The sequence below is a fragment of the Canis lupus genome, chromosome 23 (genome assembly GCF_011100685.1).
Source record: "Canis lupus familiaris isolate Mischka breed German Shepherd chromosome 23, alternate assembly UU_Cfam_GSD_1.0, whole genome shotgun sequence".
Taxonomy (NCBI): Eukaryota; Metazoa; Chordata; class Mammalia; order Carnivora; family Canidae; genus Canis; species Canis lupus.
In genome coordinates, this window is record NC_049244.1 from 8,717,390 (window position 1) to 8,741,307 (window position 23,918).

General features: G+C 39.6%; 1 protein-coding gene across 1 annotated transcript in view; it reads right to left on the minus strand.

Annotated features, from left to right (window-relative positions):
• Positions 1-23,918, minus strand: part of SCN10A (sodium voltage-gated channel alpha subunit 10) — a 106,973-nt gene that overhangs the window by 58,810 nt on the left and 24,245 nt on the right. Inside the window, 7 exon segments of the mRNA NM_001003203.1 lie at positions 604-774; positions 1,493-1,690; positions 1,831-1,972; positions 5,654-5,717; positions 6,122-6,343; positions 8,456-8,547; positions 9,112-9,240. Of these exon segments, the coding sequence (NP_001003203.1) occupies positions 604-774; positions 1,493-1,690; positions 1,831-1,972; positions 5,654-5,717; positions 6,122-6,343; positions 8,456-8,547; positions 9,112-9,240 (1,018 nt within the window).

Here is a 23,918-nt window from a genome sequence, read left to right on the forward strand (position 1 = left end):
TGAAGTTATTCCTAGGCTGGACTGCATCACAGAGATGGGTCCGGAATCTTCTGTGCCAACAACAAGTGAGGTTTGGGTTTTGGGCACTGAGGCGTGAGATCAGACAGAAGCTTGTAAATGATTTCAGCACCTCGGACAGAATTGCAGGTCAGACTGTTAGGAGAAGGCTAACTCTTGATGTCCACAGGTCCATGGACAACTCAAGGTCAGTGTGTCGATACGGGCTCACTACTTTCTCTACAAACCTGGATTCTTCCTCCAGTGTTCCTGCCCTAGAATCACCACCCATCTAATTACCCAACTCTTTAAACTAGGAGTCATTTTGGACTCCTTTCTCCTTTTTCCACATTCCACAGTCCCAGTCTTACTGTCTCCTACCCCCAATAAAAGTCATAATCCACCCCCCTTTCCACGTCCATAACACCCCTGTTAAGCCACCATTTGGTGGTTGGAGGGAGTGTGTTGTCTGGATTACTATAACATCCTCCTAACCTTTGTGCCTCCAGCTGTCCCCCCTGCTACAAACGTCTTCCCACTCCAACCTATTGTCCATAGCAGCTGCAAAGGTGGATAATCTTTAGAGCACAAACTTGAACCCTTTACCATTCTGCGTTGGTTGTAAGGATCAGATTGAGGTGATTTGTTGTCATCTGTGGAGCCCTCTGACACCCTTGGTTTCATTCTGCGCATTCTCTCACTGGCATTTTTGGAGGGTAAAGGTGAGCCATTGTAGGAATGGAGAGAGGCTGTGTCAATCCCCAGCGCTGCCAGCACCTGAAGAGAGAGAACAGCAATTGCAGCCAACAGTATGTGATTAAACTTAGCATGAATGTGTCCCTCAGACATAGGGTGTCACTGAGGTGAGGGCATCTAAAACAGAGAAGGTCAGGATTGGAACCTGGGTGGTGGTGGGATTGAGGCATGGCAGGAAGAGCTCCCTCTGGATCAATCTCTTTCATTCACACCCTGTAGTATGCCCTGCTGAAGCCCTGCCTAAATCCATTTTACCAGGGCAGTGCACTTATCTTCCAGCTGCTTGGGTGTTAGCTGCTAATGGATCACAGCTACGGTATTCTGTAGAATATTTCCTTTGACTGTACACTTGGCTGGGGTGGGTATGGGGATACAAAAGGCCAACCCTCTTGCCTCAAGATACAGCTAACTTTGTGGTACAAGTCATATTCCAGAGTTCTGATGGGATCAGGCTGAAGGTCATCTCTAGCTGAGGCCACTTTCTTATTTAATTCTTCTCCTGCCCCATCCTACTTCTTTCCCTCTCCCTTTTCTGAGAATATCTCTCAATAAATCATTTGCACAAGATCATTATTCAGGTTCTGTTTTGAGAAAACCTGACCTAAGATGGTCCTTAAGGTACGATGAATCTTCTTATAGTCCCTAGAATGAAAGCCTTAATCTCAGTGCCTTGTCCAGACCTCTGCCCAAGAATGTGCAGCCTGCAATAGACTTCACAAAGCATCCACTTCTCACAGACCTCTTGCTCCTTCTGGAGCATCTCCAGGGTCTCTTGAAATGTCTTCTCCTTGGCTTCAATTTCATCAATGGTTGCCTGGTTCTGCTCCTCATATGCCATGGTGACCACAGCCAAGATCAAATTGACCAGGTAGAAGGATCCCAAGAAGATGACAAGCACGAAAAAGACCATATACATTTTCCCAGATGCCCTCAGGGTCTACAGATTCAAGAGAAAGGAGATCTGTATCCAGAGTCAATGGGCCCCTGATGTTGCCAGTCTCCTCCAGGAAAAATGTAAGCATGCATCTGACTCCCCAGCCTCCAACCAAGTCTGTAGGGGGACATGCAGACCAATACCTGCTGGTAGAGGCGTTCCCAGGAATCCTGTGTCATGAGGCGGAACAGTGACAGGAAAGCCCAAGCAAAGGAATCAAAGCTGGTGTAGTTAAAATCTGGGTTGTCAGATGTTTTAAGACAGAGATAACCTTTAGGGCAGTGGCTGTAGCAAGAATAGAGAAGGTCATCAATTGCACAGTGCCCATACTTACTGGGGACAAGGCAGCCCAGGGCTATAGGAAGATCATAAGGTTTGAAGTCAAAGATTGGAGTTCAAGGCCTGCCCCCTCTCTTGTTAGCTGGATGACCTTGATTTCTTTAAGGTTCAATTTTTCTTGCCCATTTTTAAAAAAGATTTTATTTACTTGAGAGAGAAAGAGAACATGAGGGGGGTAGGGTCAGAGGGAGAAGCAGACTCTCTGCTGAGCAGGGAGCCTGACTCGGGTCTCCATTCTGGGTCTCCAGGATCATGACCTAAGTCAAAGGCAGACGTTTAACTGACTGAACCACTGAGGCATTCCTCTCTTGCCCACTTAAATGGGGATGAAAATACTTTTTTTTTTATATAATACATTTATTTTTATTGGTGTTCAATTTGCCAACATACAGAATAATACCCAGTGCTCATCCCGTCAAGTGCCCCCCTCAGTGCCCGCCACCCAGTCACCCCCACCCCCCGCCCTCCTCCCCTTCCACCACCCCTAGTTCGTTTCCCAGAGTTAGGAGTCTTCCATGTTCTGTCTCCCTTTCTGATATTTCCTACCCATTTCTTCTCCCTTCCCCTCTATTCCCTTTCACTATTATGAAAATACTTTCATTTCGGAGTTTCATGCAGAGGAGAGTAGCCTGAGAAGACTAACTCACTGTCCAGACAAGATCCCATAAGGTGGCAGATTCTTTTCAAGTTCACAACAGGGGAGGAGGAGTCAGTATCAATAATGCAGACCTAAAACCTGAGCTGTTTGGCATCATCTCCCAAGATGTCCATCAAAGGAGGACTCACTTTAGTCAAGTTCACTCACCAATTATATCTAACAGTGAAAACAACACTTTCCACTTACTGAGCACTTACTGTGTGCCTCTCTGTCTCTCCTAAGTGCTTTACAAATGCTATAAATTAAACATCTTAACCATCCTTTCTTACAGATGTGGAAGCTGAGGTTCAGAGAAAAGAAGTCAGTTGCCAATGTATTTATTCAAAAGGAGAAATATAAATGTCAAGTAGCCTATGAAGACTGACTTATGGAGGAAGGCCAAATTGAAGATGACCACATGTGAATATTGGGATGGGCAGTGCTGGACTGACTCTTCACTGTCTCATGATAAAGGAGTAAGTTGATGTCAAGCAGTATCTTTAAGCTCAAGGAATGTGAGGTACTCTCACCTACCCCAGCGGGATGGCTTTGCTGAGAAAACACATTGAAAGACAGAGTCTTTTGGTTTGCTCTCCGAAGGAGAGAGTCAATCCATTACTTTAGGTTTGCTAGTTAACTCTGAGGGTAGCCTTATTTCTATGTCTCCCATTAAACCCCACTACAGCTGCTACACTCAACAATGAACTGCTCTGAGAATTAAATGAGACCACAGTATAAAGCTTCTCTCATAGTGCCTTCAGTATAGGAAATATTATATGCAAATTGCAAGCTAAAATTCCTGCTGTTTTTAACCTGAAGTGACCAAAAGAATGGGCTGGAAGAATACATGTGAAAGAATGCTGGAAATCATTAAGTGTTTCCTAGTACTTGTTCTCTACCATGGGATTTTCCTCTCATAGTGCCACGGATCAGTGTGGGCCTTAGCTCAGGGCTCTGGTTTCTCTGTGGCCTAGCACAGAACCCAGGTTCCATCTTCACAGTATGCCCTTTGGGGCTCACTCTAACTGCCATCCTGAGCTGGCCTCTTTTGCCATCAGAGCCCTATCCTCTCCTTTATCTCCTGGCCAGGACCTGACCAGCAGGATGTCTAGCCTCTTTTGGAGCTGGGCTGTGGGGCCATGGGTGGACCCCACAACTTCACCACAGACAGTGCTTAGGCTACTCTGGAGCTATTGCCATGAGAAATGCCATTATCCAGACAGGAAAACAAAACAAAACAAAACAAAACAACCATTGAGGGAGCCTTTGAGTTAGATTTAAGTCAAAAGCAAACTGACATCAGAACAGTTCTATCTCTGAAACAAAGAACCAAATGCTAAGTGCATTTGTGAAGAAAGAAGCCAAGGAGCCTATGTTGATCAAATTCTCAGCTCTGAGATTGTTTTTCTAGTGAGCTGATTAAGTCAAAGCTCCATGCAGGTCCCTCCCAGCTCCACTTGGATAGTCTGGGCTTGTTAGCCATTCAAGAATTGGGGTCATATGGGCTCAGGGTCCCAGAGCCCCACCGTGAAGATGGGAAAGATGAGACTTGTTGATCTATTGCCTGCACTCTTTTTGCTCATGCTTGCTCCAGTGATCAAAGCAGCAGGCAGGCTTGAGGGGATCCCTACCCCTCTGCTTTGTCTCACATTCTTCTGCCACCTGGAATGACCTCCATCCAAACCATCTCTTGTTCAACCAAGCTGGAGACATCCAGCTGTCCTTTAGTGCTCACCTCAACTACCACCTCCAGGAAACCTTCCCTGATCTCCTGCCTTGCCTCCCACCATCACCTCACTGGGTCTCTTCAGCACATGGAGCCTCTAGCATAACACTGCTTCTTCACAGGATAGCATCTTTATGTATGTGCATCAGAGCTCACAAACTGGCAGCTTGCAGGCTGAATTTGGCTTGCAGAAATATTTTGTTTGGCCCACAATATGTAGACATTTTTTTGAATTGGTAGCCAATGTTTGTAGTTGAGAGATTTCACATAAAAATCTGAATTCTTTGTCTTTCTTTTAAAAGTTAAGAGAGCTGGAAACAGTGGACCCACATTTCCAGCTGGCAACTGAAAGCTAGACTGAGTAGTGGCTAGCCCTTTTAAATGGGGCACAAAGTATATCATTGCCTGATTCCCACCCAGTCTAATCCTCTCACTTGTTATGTATCTGGCCTCTGTAAGATTTTGAAATGGTAAAGTCTGATGCACATGTTTCTTCCTCTGTCATATGTGGATAACAAAACCCACGTTGTGGAATTGTGATGATTAAATGTAGAGCATTTGACACAAAATATATTTAATATATATTAGTTCCTTCCTGGGGCAGATTGCTTGCCCAAATGGCCACAACTATTCTCCTACCTGTATCCATACCCCTTTGCCATAAGATTGCTGCAACTCCTCCAGTCAAGAGGTAAACTTTATCTCTCCATACCTTGGATTTGCATTGGCTTGTGACTTGCTTTGGTCAAGAGAATGCAGTAGAAGTGGCATTGTGCCAGTTCTAAATCTAGGTCTCAAGAGACCTTGCACACTTCTACTCTTCTCTTGGAACCCTGCCTCTGCCCTTGAGAACAAGACCAGGCTAGCCTACTGGGAGATGAGACCACATGGAACAGAAAAGCTGCCCCAGCTGAGACTGTCTTAGATCAGCTGGCCCCGTTAATCTGTCCATTGTTTGCAGTAGTATGATTAAACTCAGACAATGCCAGAGCACCAGGTTGATCTCAGTTCAACATACTAATATGCAGAATCTGAGCTAAATGAATGACTAGTGTTTTAAGTCACAAAATCTTGGGGCTGTTTGTTACATAGCAAAAGCTAACTCTTACACTCCCTCCCCCATGAGCCTGGGATAGCAAAAGCCATGACTTATTGATTTCTACATCTTCCTTGGGACCTGCTAACCAGTCTCTATCCAGAAAGTGATAATGAAAAAATAAAAGATTGCTGAGCACTGGTACTTTGTTATGGGTTGAGCACTCACCCTGCATCAGATCCATTGCCACACAGTAAGGGATCTGAAGTGCCAGGCTTGTTATAGTAGAAATCTGCAGACGAAAAGAAGAAATGAAAGCCATGAATGTAGTTCTGAACCCTCTAGCTAAAGCCTTGTGTGATGAAGGCAACACCTTCTAAGTCTTCTGTCTGAGCAGTGTGTGTTTCCTTGGCCATGTGCTTTTAGTAAGCATGCTGGAACATTTGGAAGGGAAAAGTCATATCTGGGAAGAGAAGAGCTGAACGGTGACTTTAGCTGAGCCTGTCATAGCAGAATGACTTGCCCTTAGGTTTATAGCTCATTTCCTTGTGAGAGGGACATTGGACAACAGAAAATGGGGCCCCAAAAGTAAAACACAGCTCAGGAAAAGCATTTCAGTAGGGAAGAAGAATCAAAATATATTTCTATATAGAAAAAAAATATATGCAGGGATGTCACACCCCTTGCCAACCAGACCTTCGTCCCTATGGCAGAAATTCCACTCTTGTTTTCCATAAGAGGAGTAATTGCCCGTTTCATTGAGAGCTGCACAATTCTTGACACATTTGTTCTTGAGGTTGCCCTTGAAGAGCTGTAGGCCCACCAGAGCAAAGACACTCAAGCAGAAGACAGTGAGGATGGTCACATCTGCCAGTTTCCTCACTGAGTGGATCAGAGCTCCCACAATGACCTTCAGCCCTGCGGGAAGATGACAGCAACACTACCATGTGGATGAGGTAGCACACACAGAGCACACACATATGCCCGGCATGCCTGCATATTAACCATCCTATCCTTTCACTATATATAGGTGTGAGGTACTTTACAAACTTTAGGGCAGTTCTAAGCACAGTTTGTGGCTTTAACCTTGTGATAACCCTGAGATAGAGGCAGAGATTATTGTTCCATTGTAAGGATGAGACAACTGAGACCCAGGTGATATATTCTTTATCACTGTAAAGTTATTAAAAGTCTGGCAGTGGTGATTCATTTTAAAAAATAATTGTTGAGTACCTGCTATATTTCAGGCACTGTGCTAGGTATAAGGCCACTAATGACTGTAGTCATTTAACATCTGTTTTTCTATACTCATTTCTGTTCTGGGAAGAAGCTTGAGAATGGAGACACATGGACTTCACTGTGTGTGTTGAGAGAGGGGGGGAGAGAGAGAAAGAGAGAGGAAGATGCAAAAGAGATAGAATGAGACAGAGAAAGACAGAAACACAAAGACAAAGAGAGACAAATGCAGCAATAGAGTGAGAGCATCAGAGACACTGGGACAAGCACAGCTGGCAGTAAAGTTTGGGTCTCTGCTTGTTTAAGGAGGGATGACTTGTGACTGTGGAGAATGAAATCAGCTTCTTTGAGATAGTAGCTTCACAGGTAGCAGAAAGAGCTCTGAACAGGGAAGCAGTCTGGGGCTGATCCTTGTCTTGTCATTTGGTTAACAAATAACCCATTGAGCACTAGCTGCATTGGTCCCTAGGTTGATGGATGAACAAGGGAGCTAAGGCACCAGCATAATGGGGTTGTCTGACAACTGAGGGGAAAAACCATTACATTCTTGAGCAGGTAAGCACGCTTGGGGCAACTCCTAACTGAGGCGCAGTGTAAGGATGGGATGGAGTGGAGTGTGGGGGAAGTTGGGAGAGACCATGAGTCTCTTTGAGAAGGTCAAAACTTAGCAGAGCCCCGAGGAATGAATATGAGTTGAACAAAGAGAGGAAGGACTCTCTTGGTAGAAAAACAGCATGGCCAAAGCCTAGGAGATAAGCAAATGTAGGGACTATTTGTGGAATCACAGATAGATTCTGGAACATGATGCAAGACAGAGAAGAGAGATAAGTTAGGAGAGGAAGTCTGGACTGCACAGGTCTTATAAACAAGACTCAGATTCTTCCTGGCTAAAACTAGGTGAGAGAGATACCAAGTGGCAGCACTGACTATCTCTCACTATGGCTCTCTTCATGAGGAAGCCCGTCCAGTGGAATTTGGCAAAGACTTCCCAATCCTTCCCTGCAGAGCCAGACATAGAATGGCAGAAAGGACTTCCCTCATGGCTTGAGTGTTTCTGTTTTCCAGATGAGAGCATGGATTCTCAGGGGTGAGGGAAGGGAGATAATCCACCAGGCCATAAATTAGAAGCTGTTTCAATATTTTGCCTGGTCTCTGTCTTCACCAATCCCGCCATCAACCCAGTGGGGATAAGATGTATCCCTGAGATACTGGTGACAATAGAGGTCTTGAAGACCCAATAAGATAAGCTCTGGTGGACTATGTTCATTTCTGAATTCTCCATAATAAAGAATTGCCCAATTCTTTTCTTCTCTGTGTATCCAAAGACTAGATTGAGGCTCAAGCTTTCAGATATATGGAAATGGCAAAGACACTCACTGGAGCCTAGGACTGCCTACTCCCTTCCTCCCTATTTCCACGTTTATACTTTTAGTTTAGGATATAAATGAGAACCTCCAACTAGTGGCTTGCCTGAACCCCACAATGAGAATATAAAATGAGGTCATGACCTTCTTGTCACTTATTGATGGTGAGGTCATGAGGTACTCTGCACAGAGCATTGGCCTAGGAATTGGGACACTAAGTCTTCAGGTCACACTTTGCCTCTTATTAGCAATGAGGACTTGAGACTGTGTTTTCTACTTTTCTACTTTTTTTCTCAGTTTGTCTTTTAAATGAGGACAACTGTCCGTGCCCTGGAGCTTTATAGGCCTCTTGCAAAAATCAAAGTAGGACATTAGACTGTGTAAACCAGCATATGCTCTATGAATATATGTAATAGTTAAAATAGCTCACCTGGGATCACAGAAACTGTTTTTAAAGCTCTAAGAACTCTGAACGTCCGCAAGCCTGAGATCCCTCGGAGAGCTGTTGCTTCACCAATGTATCTGTATCAGAACCAGAAATTGGTCAGTATCTCTGCATACATTCCTAAGAATGTATGCAGCACAAATAAGGACAATTTTGGGTAACAAGAGCCTAAGGAGGACCCGGAACAGACACAAAAATCTAATGGCACTTCCCCCTATAACTGACACACTGATTTAATTATTGCAATAGCTTTTAAAATAGCCCCTTTGAGGAGATGCATTATGATCATGAGGGCTCTGTGTACTGCATGTATGGATGGGTATTCAAGCATGTGAGCTTGGCCAATCAGTCTCCTTAGACACTGGTTCCTCAGGCAAAGAGCTTCAGGTCAGGTAGGTGTAAGGCTGAGCCTTGCCCGCTCACTTTGACAGGACATTTGTTAACTCAGAGTTGAGATCTCTAACTTCTACCTGAAGGTATGGGACTAATCCTAAAAAGTGACTCTCAAAATAACATTTAGAAGCAAGGAAACCCCAGGTAAGTTTCATGTAAGGAAGATGGATAGAGATGAGGAAATATCCCCAGAGTGTGAGCCACCCAGAAGCCCACAGACATATACATCAGCATGGAGAAATACTCACGCCAGGGTAATGACACTAAAATCCAGCCAGTTCCAAGGATCTCGCAGGTAAGCAAACTCATTTAGACAAAATCCTCTTGCCAGTATCTTTATCAAGGCTTCAAAGGTGTAAATGACAGTGAAGACATACCTGGGAGGAGGGTAGAAAGGAGTATTAACTGTGCTATTGAGAGAGCTCAGAGGGGAACTCCTGGGATGGCTCTAAAGGAAAATGTGCAAAGATCATCAGCAAGGTACAGAAAGGGAAGAAATTAAGGTAAGGAGGCAAGATGTAGACTGGAGAACTCAGAGGAGTCACACAGAGGATGGGATGGGGATGGATGTGTGCAGTTGAGAAGGTGGACAGGATCTCCAGCTCAGAAGGTGGGCAGAGGGCAATGGCAGGTGCAGAACCACCAGAAGGTTCAGAACAAGGTTGCCCTGTTCTGAGGTGCCCAGAGGGAATCTGAAGGCTCTTTTCCCAACTTGTTGTTGGCTAACATGTGGAAGACAGATGAAACACTGCTCTGTCTCATGTGTCTAAACTTCTTCACCTCCAACTGTCTTTTCTTCCACCATGCTTGGTCTGCAGGTGTTTCTGGACTCAGAAATCCCAGACTAAGAGCCATATAAGGCAGGAAATAGCTAGGTGTCATGGAAAAAAAAACCATCTAAATCCATAAATATGTTCTCTTGGAGGATGGGTCTTGTCAGAGGAAGTCATCTCAAATAGTCCTTTTAGTCTGCTGGGCACATTGTGGGTTTGGAGGTGAAGAGATGGATCTAGAGCTGAGGTTGGGAGTAAGGCAGTGTTTCTCAAGTGTTCAGAATCCTTCAGTCACCTATGGCAGGAGTTTTCAAACTCTAGCAAGCATCTGAGCCACCTGGAGGGCTTGTTCAAACATAGATTTCTAGGTTCTACCCCTAGGGTTTCTTATTTAGTAAGTCAAGCGTAGGACCTAAGAATGTGCATTTTTGATACATTCCTAGCTGATGCTAATGCTGCTAGCCAGAGGGAACTACTCTTCCAGAACCAAAGGGATTCAGATGCACACATAATTTTAGGTACAGTTAATTTTTTAAATTATAAAATCATAAACATAAACACTGGTATTAAAAATGGAAAGACTTGATTACATATGGCAGATTGAACATATGTATTTACCTCTACCCTTTCTGAAATACTTCTTAAATGTTAGTAGGAGGATTTTTTTTTTAAAGCATAAACCCACTAGGACAAAGATAATGGAGAACACAACAACAGCATTTTGGAAACTAAGGAACAGATGGATGAGTAGTAACTGACAGAGCAGATTCAAGAAAGCTAAAACCTGAGCTGGGAAGTGGGGAGTTCCCAGAAGCAAGCCAATCCACATTGCAGTACTGCTTAGGACTTAGAGATGCTAAATACCTCTGAAAGTGGGGTTTGGGGAGAGGTTGTCAGGTAGGGCTGGATACCGCTTAAAAGTCTTTACAAGAATTAGCTATTCAGTGAGGAACCCATTCAGTGAAGAACTGCCTCCTCTGCTCTGGAAATAGATTGGATGTTCATTCTTTCAAGAGTTAAACAAGAGGGAGAGAGAGTTGTATGCTGAAACAGGAGTATAAAGGAGACTTTATACACTGAAAGGCAGGCAACCCTCCTACCCACCTACTCCCTTCTGCTTTTCAGTTAGTTTCTAGAAGCCTGGCAGTCAGGTTAATAGCCCAAGAAGATGCTGTGTTTTGAATGTGAACCGCTAGCCAATGAGAATCAGGAATTGGAAGGATGCTTCGAACACCAAAGACTAAAACAACCAAACAGGAAAGAAAGAAAAGCAAGAAACAATGCAGGGAGAAGAAAAGTTAGAAAAAAGTTATCATGAATATTTTTAGAGAGTTAAGAGATGAGAAGATACAGGATACATAGAACAAGAACAGAAGGCTGTAAAGACTATTCAAAGAACAAAACAGAAACTTTTGAAAATAAAATGTGGTAGCAAAAGTAAAACATTAATAGAAGAGCTGGAAATAAAGATGAAGAGATCTCACAGGAAGTGGGACAAAAAGAAATGGTGAGAGGTGCTTATAAGCTTGAAATTTAGAGAGTCAGACCAGTAGGTACAATGTCTGACCAATAGAAATCTAGAAATAGACAAAGAAAGAGACTAGAGAAAATTTTCAAAGAAATAATTCAAGAAAATTTCTGCAACATGAAGAATCTAAGTGTTTGGTTAAAATTACCCAGAAGTGTTCAGGAAAATGAATGGATGTTAAGGCATAACATCACCAAATTTCAGAATGTTGTGCACAGATAGAAGACCCTAACTTTTTTTGAGAGAGTGAAAATCACAGGTTATATCCAGAGGATTAAGAATCAAAATATCATCAGATTTCTCAATGGCAATCCTTGGAGAGTATCAGACAATGGAACAAATGCCTTCAAAATTTTAAGGAAAATAATTTTTAATATGGAATTTATTCCCCCAGCTAAACTCTTATGATAAGGATAAAATAAGGACAATTACAGATATGCAAAGTCTTTGGGTTAGGTAATCAGACAAAAATGTACTTTAGACCTGCCCTTCTAAGAAAGTTACCATAGGATGCTATAACCAAATAAGAAAGTAACCAAAAAAGAGGACGATCTGAGGATACAGGGGAGAGACAAGCAAAATCCAAAAGAAAACAGAGAAGGGAAAATCTCCAGAAAAGGGCTGTGCACCATGCCTTGAGAACACCTAGGCCAGATTGAGTCAGGAGATGGAGGACTCCAGGAGTGATTTCCCCAAGAAAAATGGAAACTGGTGGATAGCTTGATATGTTTGACTAATTTGAAACAATAATTAAACCTCTGGAGAAGAGTTTTGGAACAAATTAGGATAAAGAAATAGAAAACAGAGCAAATGAAGCAGTGAAATCTTTTTTTTAAAGATTTTATTTATTAAAAAAAAGATTTTATTTATTCATGAGAGACACAGACAGGGGGAGAAGCAGGCTCCTGGTGGGGAGCCTGATGGAGGACTTGATCCCAGGACCCCAGGATCATGACTGGAGCCAAAGGCAAATGCTTAACCACTGAGCCACCCAGGTGTCCCTGAAACCTTTATTAACCCCAGAGAAAGCAAGAAGGAGCATGTAATCAAGGACACCACATGGCACAGCTGTCACGTCATTTGCTAGCAGTACTATTACATAATCCCCTCTGTAGTCAGATGATGCACATATCGTCTGATTACCTAACCCAAAATGATAATATAACTACAACAGGAAGATAAATTTGAGAGGAATTTTGTGTGGGTATGTGCACCTAATTCTTTTTTTTCCATAATAGAAAGCCAATAGATAATATCTAAAATAGAAGAATGAAAAATAGAGTATAAGTATCTTATCAGAGAGACGGAAGTATCAGAATAAAGAAGTAAAAAAGCTGAGAGCACTTGCCTCTGGAAATACAGGATTAGGGGCGAGGAGATGAGAAGCATGAAACTGTTGTTTTTGTTAGAATTTTTGTAGAACTGTGCAACCTTTTAAACCTTAAACCTGTATATCTTACATAAAAGTAAAAATCACATTAAAAAGAGAATAGCAGTAATGTCTTTTCATATCTGTGTGAGAGAAATAGTGTTTGAAATTATTCACGAAGAAATCTATATCTGGCTGGCTGGCTGCTTGAGCTGTCAGCTTCCATATCTTGTTGGTCACCCCCCCCCCCAACTCTTTATGTTTTCTAAATTAGAAAATCTTAACTCAGAATTATAGGTTGTTGGGAAGCTTTGACGGATATTTCTGGCTTTTCAGATCAAATGCAGATCCAGAAATTATGGAGAGAGTTAAGACTATTTTGAGTGTTTCACTGGAGCTGAGGCTCAGCACCACCCGAAGCTGGAGGGTTAGAGGTCTCAGCTCAGGATACAGTAGCTGATGAAGTCACATCCTCTTTCTGATGGCATTTGGCACACAAGGTATTTCTTCATGTTCTGTTGCAGTGTTCGGATGCGATTTTTAATATGCAAAAGACACTCCTGATGGAGGAAAAAAATCACTGGGTATTGAGAAAAGTCAAACTCTCAGCCATGGAGCCATTTGCCCCACTGTTCAGTTTTAAGAAATCCATGATGTTTAATCATTAAAAAAATATCCTGATGTTTAGGCCCCAGTGCCAAAGATCCATACTGTTCAAAATCTTGAATGTATTATGGAGACACACAGCATGTGTATTCACAGAAATGGTAATTTTAAAAGATTTTATTCCTTACTTTAAAACACTATAAGCCTTTCCTGTTTGCCAGTCAGAGTCATTCAGTGTGGGGAAGCAGCATCTTATACTCACTTTCATATCAACCCCGTAGGCTGAGAAGACTCATACTAAGTGGCCACAGTCAGTTTGTATTCACAATTTCCACTGTGTTCCTCAAAGGCAATTCAGAGTCTGAAGGCATGCTATGGACCCTCATTGTTTTCCACAAATAACGGATATAGTGCATTTGGAAGCAACATCTTTCATTTGTATAGTGATGACTTTCCTTGCTGCCCACGTGGCTGAAGCTTCTTCGATACCAGTTCAATGTATCTTTTTTTCCCCCAATTGTAGTGACATATATATAAAATTTACTGCCATCGTCATTTTAAGTAAGCAATTCAGAGGCATTAAGCACATTCATAATATTATGTAATCACTACCACTATCCATCTCCAGAACTTCTTTATTATCCCAAACAGAAACTCTGTACTCATCAAAGTACTCCCCATTCCACCCTTCCCTACTCACTGGCAGCTTCATTTCTACTTTCTTTCTCCATAAATTTGCCTATTCTAGGTATCTCATGTAAGTGGAATCAGACAAGTCATATAATTTTTCCTTTTGCGTCTGGCTAATTTTACTCATTATAATATTTTAAGGTCCTATCCATGTTGTAGCATATGTCAGAATATCATTCATTTTTAATGCCAAAAATATTCCATTGTCTATATAATGGATATATCACATTTTGTTATCCATTCAGCTATTGATGGACATTTGGGTTGTTTCTACCTTTTGGGTCTCATGAATCATTACTCTGGTGCTATGAGAAGCATAGCATTCTGCTGCTATGTGAATCATTATTCTGCTGCTGTGATAATTGATGCATTTTTTAAGTTTCTAAGCTAATCTTTAATTAATTAAACCAGAAATCTCTCTTTTTTCTAAATTAGCTACATGATAAATAAGACAAAAAGTCATTGAGCACTTCTCTCTCACATATATGGTGAATGCATACTGAAAACTGATATATCCATAGCTTTATTAAACTGTAAAGTAAAATGTCTGCTTGTTTACATACTTAACACTCATTACTTTTTAAATGCCAGTCGTATTATAAGAAATCCAGTGGTTCCAATAAAGCAATTTCACCAATTGTTTCTTGATTTCTTTCCAACTACAATATTTGTCATCAATTTGGGAGCTGGTTTCATGTCTTACCAGCTAGGGTATAGTTGTACTTGTTTGAGGAGGAATGAGGACACTATAGTTTTTGTATCTTTTCGACCGTTAACATCAAGTTTTGATAGTTTGTACTAGAAAGCATAATTTTGTATTTGTACTAGAAAGAGTCAACTAGTTTAAAAGTGAAGTTGGTAACCTTTATTGGAAAATAATATATAAGTTTTGGTAGCTGTGTAATATTATTTCATGAAAATGTTATTAGCAGATAATAAAATGGGTATTAGGTCAAAAGTTTTATCAATTCAATACAATAACATTCAATGATCCATTTTCATTGTCATGCTGCCTATTTTCTTGTTTATTTTTATCTACTTTTGTGAGATTATACACATCCATTGTCCACTTGTCTCATGACCTTACAGATTCAAGCTTTATATTTATGACAGAGTCCATTCATTATTTATATGTGTAATCTTATTTCATATTGTGAAGTTTACTTTTCTATTTTCATCACCATTGTTGTATTTCTGCAAACCATTTTTGAAATGATTCATTTTTTTACCTGTGATATTATGCAATGCAATGTTAACAGTGACAAATGTAAGTTTAACAAATGTAAACAGGAACAGTCAGGTGACAATAAAACACGTTAGTTAGGATAGACTATGCATGATTAACTGTTAGCCAATATGAACTATCAGTCCTTGAAACATATACACTGCTTTTAAGAACATAAAAAGTCAGAAATTCTATGAAAATTATGATCAATCTTACATTTCAGATTTTTAAATTATCTGTGCATAACATGGTTGTATTGCTTTTCCTTATGTATTTGTCAAATGATTTAGAGGCTACTGAGAGACTAGTGACTAATAGAGATCTTTGGATAACTTACTGAGAAACATTGTAGGGCAGAGAGATACCTGAATTACTGTGCAAAACAGAGTGGGAAGAATTTGGAGTTCCTGAGGACCATACAGAAGGAAGACACTAAGGCAGAGATGTGGAAAAGCAACCCAAAGGGACAATTTATGAGGGAAGATTATAAATCAGCCTCATTTACCAAGACAGACCAAATGAAATACTGACAAGTTGAATCTAGCAATGAGCAGCTGGAACTAAAACTAGATTGGAAAATTTATTAATGTGACCTACTATATATTAACAGATGAAAGACCTAATGATATTCTTAATGAAATAGAAATATTGATAAAAAACTGATACCAATTCATAATGACACTCTTAACAAACCAGATGTGGAAAGAAATTTCGATGACTTGATAAAGATTGATTATGAGAATCCTATAGTCATCATGATAATAGTGAAAATTAGAAGTATACTCTTTAAAATCAAGAGCAAAAGAAATACGCTCATTATTGTAGCTTCAATTCAGCATTGTGCTAAAGGTCTGGCCAGCTCAATAAGACAGGTAAAACAAACAAGTGGTATAAGACTCATAAAGAGACAAGTTCACCATTATTTGCAGATGATATAACTGTTTAAATAGAAAACTCTCTTGTACCAAGAGAATCTGTAAAAAATGTTGAAATTGTTCAGAAGTTCAGCAAGGTTGCTGGGTACAAAACCAGTATGTAGACATTAATAATACTAATATATTGTAGCAATAAAAATAGATATTCAAAAGGATGACCAAAATGATAATGTGCCTAGAAATAAGAAACATAAGAACTTTACATAAGACATAATGTTATGGAAGAGTATAAAAAAGGCCTGTATGAATTGGAAAATATCCCAAGCTGATATGAGTGAAAGCTTGATATCATAAGTGGTGATTCTTCCAGTGGTAATAAATAAATTAAATTAATTTACAATCAAAGTTTCAACAGATTCGTAAGAAAAAAGCTTGAAAATATGACCTTTAAATTGATATAGGAAAATAAAGAGAAAGAAGAAGTAATAATTTTCAAGAAGGTAAATAAGGAGTGGTGTTCTAATAAACAAGTCAAATTTTATTACCAAGCATTTAGACCAGTGTGGTGTTGACTGACAGAGTAACAAATCGATGACCAGGAGAAACAGACCCAAGTATGCATGAGAACCTAGTGTGTGACAGAGGTAGTAAAGTGAATCACTTGGAAAATGATGATCCATTAAAAATGGCATTGGGATAATCCATACAGAAAAATATCAGCCATGTGCATACACTCTAAAGTCTAGGGGGATGAACTATCTAAATGTAGAAAGAAATGTTAAGACTTTTTAGAAGAAAATGCAGAATACCTTTATGGAATATTATATAGCAGTAAAAAATGAACGGAATAAGTCTATATGAGTCCACTTAGATCAATCTCAAAAACACAATATTGATTTTTAAAAAGCATCAGCTAAAGTGTGCATATGATGTCATTCATATGCATTTGAAAAGACACAAAACCGTCCTTTATGCCTGCAGCGCCAGGTACCCATTCCTCTGTTTGTCACAGGTTCTGTTTCATTTCATGTGTTCTTTTCCAGATGGGAAAACATTTCTCTTTCTGCTGCACTTTTCCCTGCAACCAAATTGCTATATTTTGTAAAATGTTTCTCCAGATCATCAGTATGGTTAGTGATGGATGTCTTAGAGCCATCAAAGGGCCCCTTCAGTGATTCTCTGTGAGCTCAGGGCATGGGGATGGTGGGACATCCCTCTGCACTTTTCATCTCCAGCTGGGGCCCCATCTGATATATTCTCCTCTTTGGCAGCAGTGAATCCCTAGTTTATTTCTGAGCACAAGAAGGTATTTAAAAATGAATATGTATATGAAATCTTCCCATAAGCAGACAGATAGGCAGGCAGAGAGGCAGGGGCCTATCTTTACCAGTAGGTAGCAGTGCAAAGCTAATGTTTCTGAGAGCTCTAACAGCTGGGAGGGGAGATAAGGGATGGAAACTGCTTGTGTCCAAAACACTGTATCAAGAACACGGTGATAGGACTGCTTCTGATTCCTTGATGGCTGCGATCTCATTTCTAACTCAAGAATATACAGCATGATCTTTGCAACCCCAGACTATCCCAGGGATATTTACCCTTTTCCTTTGGGTTCCCAGCATAGTAAACAACCAATGGCTGTGATCAGTTTGCATTTCAAAAATAAAATCTGGAATCTGATCATTTTCATGGAGCCAAAGATGCAGAACATCGTCACATATTATTTCTAGAAATGAGACAGTATAGGTAGACTGTTTTATCTTTTATATCTTTTTCAAAGTGTGTTTATGAAAGAAGTTTTGTCAACAATTCAGTTCATACAAAATCTGATAAAGAATGAATTTAATAATAGTGGGAATGGAAATTGGCACAGCTTTGGAAAACAACTTGGTAATATCTCAAAAATTAAAACCATATGTTCCTTGACCCAGTAATTCCACTTCTGAGAATTCACCCCTCACAGGTACTCATGTTATGTGTACAGAGATATGTATGTGAGGAAGGATACTCACCGAAGAATCGTGATGGCAAAATATGAGGATTTTGCCATCATGATTGGCCCTAATCAACATGTTGATATATCATCAATATGTTGATTAGGGCCAACATGAATGCCTGTCAATAGGATAATAGTTAAATAAATTTTGCTTCATCCATATCATCAAAATCTATTCAATTTCTACAGAACATGGCCTGCTAGGATTTTCACTAGGATTTCATTGCATCTATAGATTAATTTGGGCAGCACTGACATTTTAACAGCTAGTGAGTTGTCTAATTCCTAAACATAAGTCATTGCTAAGTTTATTTGATACTTTAAAATTTCTCTCAGTAGTGGTTTGTCATCTTTCAGCATAAAGGTCTTGCACATATATTTTTAACAGCATTTGGATTCATTATTTCTGTTTTTCTATTTTTTTTAAAAGATTTTATTTGTTTCTTTGACAGAGAAAGAGAGCGAGCAAGAGCAAGCACAAGCAGGGGAAGTGGCAGGTAGAGGCAGAGGGAGAAGCAGGTTCCTCACTGAGCAGGGAGCCCATTGTGGGGCTCCATCGCAGGACCCTGGGATCATGAGCTGAGCCAAAAGCAGATGCTTAACTGATTGAGCCACCCAGACACCCCTCTATTTATTTTTTCAAAAGATTTTATTTATTTATTTTAGAGAGAAACAGAGAGAGCACAAATGGGGTGAGGGGCAGAGGGAGAGAAAGAATCCCAAGTGGACTCCGCACTGACAGCAGAGGCCAAAGTAGGGCTTGATTTCAGGATCCTGAGTTCATGACATGAGCTGAAATCAAGAATTGGATGCTTAACTAACTGAGCCACCCAGGCACCTCTGTTTTTCTATTTCTTAATTTGTTAAGGTTTTCTTTGAAATTATTAATTCTTCTTCCTGTTTTCTTTTCATTTGTTGTTCTTTTTCTAGTTTTACATTAGGTACTTAAATAATTCTTTTCATTTTGTGCTGAAATAAATATTTTCTGCTTCAGTCCTATGGATTATCCCCTGAACATATCTTTAACTGTACTGTATAGGTTCTGATTAAAGTGTTTTTTAAATTTTTTCTTCCCTAGAGATTCTATCATTTTGGTTTGTAGCATTTTTTTTAAAAATTTAAGACTTGAAAGGTTCTTAACATTATCAAATGGAAAGGCCTTTTTTTCTAATTTTTTAATCAGAGAATATTTCCCGTTTTTTTTTTTTTTTTACTTTTTGGAGCTTATTGAGATTTTATTGTAATTTAATATTTGGTCTATTTGTATGGTGGTATATTCTCTATTTTTTAGGGAATATAGCTTAATATAGATTAATCAGATATGCCTTATTATTTATTCAGTCATCTATATCTTTACATACTTTTCTATACACTTGATCTCTCATGGGCTGAAAGAAATTCATTACACTTTCCAATACCTGTAAAGTTTTTGTCTATTTACCCGCATACTCTTCTGATTTTTGATTTATGAACATTGTTGCCATATTACTTACTGCAAAGATATATGTTACTGTTTTGGATCATTTAGCATTTCAAAGTGTCATTTTTATCCTGCTTAATGACTTTGGGTCTAAGTGCCACCTCCTTTGATAGTCACATCTGACTTCCTGCTCTCTTCCTGTGTGCCTTGGCTTCTTTGTCCCTTCTTTAATTTTGAACTTTCCATAAGACCTGGGGCAGTATGTTTTTGTTCAACATAAAGTGGGATAATGCTTTGTCATTTTTTTTAAAGATTTTATTTATTTATTCATGAGAGACACAGAGAGAGAGGCAGAGACGTAGGCAGAGGGAGAAGCAGGCTCCATGCAGGAAGCCCGATGTGGGACTCGATCCCAGGACTCCGGGATTATGCCCTGAGCCAAAGGCAGACGCTCAACCACTGAGCCAGTCAGGTGTCCCGATAATGTTTTGTTATATATGAATATGTGTGAATTTTTTAAACAGATGAGTCTAATTCATATTTATTGATATGACAGCTGATCTTTATTTATATAACTTTAAGTTATATATTTAATAGTTTTTAAAAGTATTTCATGTCTGATAAGTTTCATTTGCTTTTTTGTGTGCATGATTCTAAATACAGTTTTTACTTTAGTTCTAGAAGTTGCCTTTATAAGTATAAATTCGTGATTATAACTAAAACCATGTAATGTATTGCCCGTAGTATGATATCTCTTTACATTCCATTCAGCAATTTTTTTTATTTTTCCCTCTATTTTATGCATCACCTGATTGTACTTAATCATATCCTTTTCATGCTTACCTTTGTACCATTAAATATAATTATTTTCCATTCCTTGATTTATATTTGAAGAATACTCTAACTCCTTGCTATTATAGAAGCAGCAGTAAGTGAGCATACTCTACTCCCACGTTCTTTCTTCTTATTGCTATTTGTATCATGTCCACATTTTCAGGGCCTCTGAGGTTTTAGGGGGTAAATGCCTTGATCGTCATTTTTATCCTTCTCTGCAGGCACCTCCTTTAACAAGCCCCGATGTGCTGAATCATTTGCCAGGCCTCCGCCTTCTTTTGGCCTTCCGAGATTGTTATGACATCTTTGTCCTCTGTGCTTTTCTTTCTCCTTCTCTTTGTTCTTGTATATTTATACCGTTCTTTTCCCATGCTGTCATTTTATTGGCGTTCTGAGAGGGTTGGGGTAAAACATATGCATGCTATCTTCCATATTTAACCAGAATCCCCAAATAACTCTTACTTTTGAGAGAAAATGCTTTGCATTAAAAGTTCAAAATAAGGATAGAGATTTTACATGCTATATGATCTCAGCCTATATATAGTTAAGAAAACCACAGGCCCAAAATGGTGCCACTTAGACCCAGCTCCCAAATGGGGGGACTTAAAACCCAATCTTTTGGCAGTTTCAACCTTCCCTGGAAATGTGACCTTGACTGGTCAGTCAGGGAATTGTTCTTTCCATGGTGGCACCAAAGAATCTGTCCTCACTTGAGTCCTCTTCATCCTTCAAAGAAAGATGAGGTAATCTGCATGAGACCTTGCTTTTTCCCCTAGCAAACTGCTTCCTCTGGAAGAATCCTTTCCCTTTGCTAATAACTTTCTTGCCCCCACTCTCCTACCTATAAAAACCTTCCCTTTGTACAACTCCTCTCAATGCCTCTACTTGCTAGATGGGCTGCTGCCCAGTTCATGAATCATTTGATAAAGCTAATTAGATCTTCAAATGTGTGTGTGTGTGTGTGTGTGTGTGTGTGTGTAGAGAGAGAGAGAGAGAGAGAGAGAGAGAGACTAAGAGAGAGGGGGAAGGACAATAAGCTAAAATACCAAGAGTGATTTCTCTACTTAGTTACTCTGTTCTTCTGATTTATATTTTTCAGTGGTCTGCATTTCATGCAATGGTGATTTTTAAAAAATGATTTTATTCTTAAGCTATTTATTACAATATGTAATGTGCATAATAAAAATGCACGTGAAACATAAATTCACTGTAAAACAAACACTTGTATATTAGCTTGGGCTACTGTCACAACATACCATAGACTGAGTGGTTAAGGCACAGAAATTGACTTCTCACAGTTCCAGAGGCTGGAAATTGGAGACGACGCTGCCTCCTGGCCAGGTGAGAACCCTCTTCTTGGCTTGCTAAGGATTTATTTCTTATTGTGTCCTCACACGGCAGAGAGAGAGAGTTCTGGACTCTGTTCCTCTTCTTAGGAGAACACCAGTTCTACTGGATCATGACTCTGCCCTTCTGACCTCATGTAAGTGCCCTCCTTAAAGGCTCCTTCTTCAGTAATAGTATGTGGGTTAGGGCTTCCATATATGGATTTCGGGGGACATAATCCAGTCCATAGTGGCCCTGTGACAACTACTTGTGTCACTAAATAGAACGTTATAAGCACCCCATACACCCCTTCCCAATTATGTCCTCCTTCCTCTGCCCTAAAAGTTTTATTTACATTTTTTACCTCCTGAGTAAGCATCTCTAAACAAAATAGTTAGGTTCTGTTTGTTTTTGAATTTTGTGTAAATGGAATTATACTTATGCAATCTTTTGTGTCTGGCTTTTTTCATCCGTATTTTGTGGAACTAGAGTTTATTCATTTTCAGTGCTGTACATTATCCCATTTTAAGAAGGTAAGAGATATGTGTAATGTATTCACAAATTTTGGACATTTGGATCCTTTCCAGTTAGGGGATTTTATGGGCAGTGTTCATAAAGTTTTTCATAAGTATTTCCTGGTGCCCATACATATATCTGCTGAGCATAAGTACCTAAGAGTATAATTAGGAATCACAGTATAGGTATGTCTTCACTGTTATTTGATGATATACACTGATTTCCAAAGAGACTGTACAAATTTACATTTCCACTGGCAGTATATGAGTTTCTGTTACTCCATATCTTTCTTAATACTGGTATTGTCACAATTTAAAAGTTTCCCCATCTGATGAGTATATGATAATCTCTCAGTGTAATTTTAATTCACATTTCCTTGGTTAAGAAAAAGAGTAAGACTATTTTTATGTTTATTGACCATTTGGGTTTCTGCTTTTGTGAAATCTACAATTTTTTTGCTCATCTCAAAACTGGTTGCTCTGATGTGTTTCTAATTGATTTGTAGGGGCTGATTCTTCCAGATATAAACACTTTTTAGGTACATGTGTGGAAAATATCTTCTACTCAGTAGACTTGCTTTTTCACTGTTACAAAGTTGTCTTCTGACAGCAGAAATACTTAATTTTAGTATGCTAAAATGTATCAGTTTTTTCCTCTATGGTGACCTAAACTGAGGTCATTAAGTCATTCTACCCCTCCCCCAAAATCTTTATGTTTTGGTCTTTCACAAAGAAATTTAGATATTAATCTACCCAGAATTGATTCTTGTATTTGGCATAAATTTGGATGCTCAAAGTAATTTTTCTTTTTTTTAATTTAAATTCAATTTAGTTAACATATAATGTATTATTAGTTTCTGGGGTAGAATTTAGTGATTCATCAGACATTTCTCCAAAAAAGACATACAAATGTCTAACAGACACATGAAAAAATGCTCAACATCACTCATCATCAGGGAAATACAGATCAAAACCACAATGAGATACCACCTCACACCAGTCAGAATGGGGAACATTAACAAGGCAGGAAACAACAGATGTTGGTGAGGATGCAGAGAAAGGGAAATTCTCTTACACTGTTGGTGGGAAAGCAAATTGGTGCAGGTACTGTGGAAAACAGTATGGAGGTTTCTCAAAAAATTAAAAATAGAAATATCCTATGACCCAGCAATTACACTACTAGGCATTTATCCAAAGGATACAAAAGTAGTGATTCAAAGGGGCACCTGCACCCCAATGTTTATAGCAGCAATATCCACAATAGCCAAAATATAGAAAGAGCCCAGATGTCCACCAACAGATGAATGGATAAAGAAGATGTGGTATATATGTACACTGGAATATTACTCAGCCATAAAAAATGCAATCTTGCCATTTCCAAAGATGTGGGTGGAACTAGAGTGTATTATGCTAAGTGAAATAACTCAGTCAGAGAAAGTCAAGCACCACATGATTTCACTCATGTGTGAAATTTAAGAAACAAAACAGATAAGCATAGAGGAAGGGAAAGAAAAATAAAATAAGATAAAAACAGAGAGGGGTACAAACTATAAGAGACTCAACTATAGGAAATAAACTGAGGGTTGCTGGAGGGGAGGTGGGGGGGGGGATGGGGTAACTGGGTGATGGGCATTAAGGAGGGCACATGATGTAATGAGCAAAGCTATTTTTCTACTGATATTCTTAGTTCTTTAGCATGATTTATTGAGAACTGCCCTTTCCGCAGTGTTCCATGGTGCCACCTTCAGCACAAATTCAATGTTTGTATATGCATTGGCCTGTTGATGAACCAACTATTCTGTCCCACTAGTCTGACTAATCTTACCCCACTGGCACACAGTTTCAATTATTAGAGCTTTACAGCCCATCCTAACATCCAGTAGGGCCAGTTCTCTTCTTCC